General features: G+C 33.3%; 1 protein-coding gene across 1 annotated transcript in view; it reads left to right on the forward strand.

The window, feature by feature from the left end:
* The first annotated feature begins 411 nt into the window (after window positions 1-411).
* LOC103582849 (RB1-inducible coiled-coil protein 1-like) overlaps window positions 412-2,012 on the forward strand; it is an 8,031-nt gene continuing 6,430 nt past the window's right edge. The window contains exons 1-2 of the mRNA XM_008564327.1: window positions 412-465; window positions 1,212-1,270. Coding sequence (XP_008562549.1) covers window positions 412-465; window positions 1,212-1,270 — 113 coding nt within the window. The remainder of the gene's footprint in view (window positions 466-1,211; window positions 1,271-2,012) is intronic.

Consider the following 2,012-nt stretch of genomic DNA (forward strand, 5'->3'; position numbering starts at 1 on the left):
TGCACAACACAACGACCTTACCCACCTTTACCCTAGTCTGTTTGCTGTGCCTGTTCTTGTCCGGGAAACTCCTGCATATAGTTTAAAACTGAGTGTGAGATTCGTCTTTATAAGGACATGGACTCCAAGACCTTTTTATTCAAATGTTCAAGTATTTATCTGGATGATTTTAATAAATTGCTATACACTTTTAAGTCTTTCTAGTCATTATTTGTTGTTTTATTTCTCTCTCTTTTTAAAATGTGTTTCTCTCTTTTAAACACTTAATGAGACCCTGCATTGTAGCAGGTAGTGTTCAGAGGGAAATGGAGGAAATTCAGAGCATCAAAATTAGACTTAAAAAACAAAAAGAAATCCATATGTATCACTGGCTTGTGCAACTGTGCACTGAGGCCACTTTGCTTGGGAAGGATGGGTATTCTTGCCACCGTTTCAGGGCTCAAGACCTTGGAACCTGTGCCTCAGGTATCATGAGATGGTGTGATGAATGGATTGAAGATTATTTGAGGAGCGAAGCATTCCCAGCTGAGTCATAGCAACAGCAAAGCAGTTAGCAAATACCACTCCGTTGTGCTCATCGTCAGAAGAGGAAGTGGATGGCGGTCACAGCTTTCGTTGTTTAGTGATTTCTCAGAATAGTTTCTTAAACCTAGGCATGTGGGGAGCTGCCTTGAAGATGAGAGAGGAGGGATGTTCCCAACTTTAAGAGCTTTATGCTCCCACCCATTTCAATCAGAGTAACGTGGTTTGTTTGTTTTTCTTACTTAGGTATTGGACTTTTGAGTAAGATTTTGTAAGGGTCATTTTTGGTTTGTTTTGTTGTCGTTTATCCAACAGGAAAGATTTTAAAACTGATGTGGTAGAATTTTCAAACTCTTTTAGAAAAATTTCAGTCTCTTTCTCATTGATATTTTATTTTTAAGATTAAATGTAATATAAATAAAATGTGATTCTAAAATAAAATGTGATTCAACCAAATTTGATAAAATAAGTAACATAAGTTAAAATGTAGGTAAGTTTGTCTAATGAAGCTAATTGTTGAAGTAAAGGATTTTATTAATAAACATAAGTACTACATTAGTTTGGAATCTTTAAAGCTGGGACACATACTTTGTGTGTAGCATAGTGAAAGAAATTTTTGCAGTAATTTCCCAGTAGTACATGTGGTACTTTAATTGTATAAGATTCATGACCTGTTCGTTTTTTTTAAGATGTCTCAGAGCATGTCTTCGGTATCTTCAAGGCATTCTGAAAAGATAGCAATTAGAGAGTAAGTATCTTATTTTTATTTTGTGGGTTTTCTTTTTCCTGTGAAAAATTTTTTACTGAATTAAATTGTTAATAAATGAAAATGTATTTTATTTCCATGGCAATAATGCTTTAGGTCCAGGTTCTTTGAGCAGAGTGTTTTATACATAGTGATAGTAAAAGTTTTTTGTTGGAAAGCAAAGTTTTTCAAATTGTTACCTTGGAAACATTTAGATTGCATTACAGAACATTCCTATTATGACTTTATCATTCACACAAATATCCTTGAGGCCTTTTTGACTCTAACCTTTCAGCTGGTGACACCTCTTTTAAATCCCACTTATCTCCTTAGTCTTTTTCACTTTAGATAGGAGAATCTTGACTTGTTTTTAAGTTGCAAGGTTTCCTCATTTTTATTTTTTAGATTTCACTTTATTGATATACTACAAATTCATAATACACTATGAAATTTATCAGTTGAATAATTTAATAGTCAGTTTTCCTGGACCATATTACCCTATAGTAATAATTGTTCTTTAGCTTGGGGTATTTGAAAGAAGCTCTGAAACAATAAAGAAAAGCATTGTTAGCACTTATGTGGTCAGTCTTTTATACCTGATAGGATGGATGCAAAAACTACTGAACTAAATATTTTTAAAGACACTTTATTTTATTATAACAGGCCTATTGACCAAATTTTTGGTTGTCAGATATCTTTCACATCTCTTTAGAAATATTTTATCTTCTCTCAGTGATCTGAAAGG

This window comes from Galeopterus variegatus, unplaced genomic scaffold (genome assembly GCF_000696425.1).
Source record: "Galeopterus variegatus unplaced genomic scaffold, G_variegatus-3.0.2 Scaffold18164, whole genome shotgun sequence".
Lineage (NCBI taxonomy): Eukaryota > Metazoa > Chordata > Mammalia > Dermoptera > Cynocephalidae > Galeopterus > Galeopterus variegatus.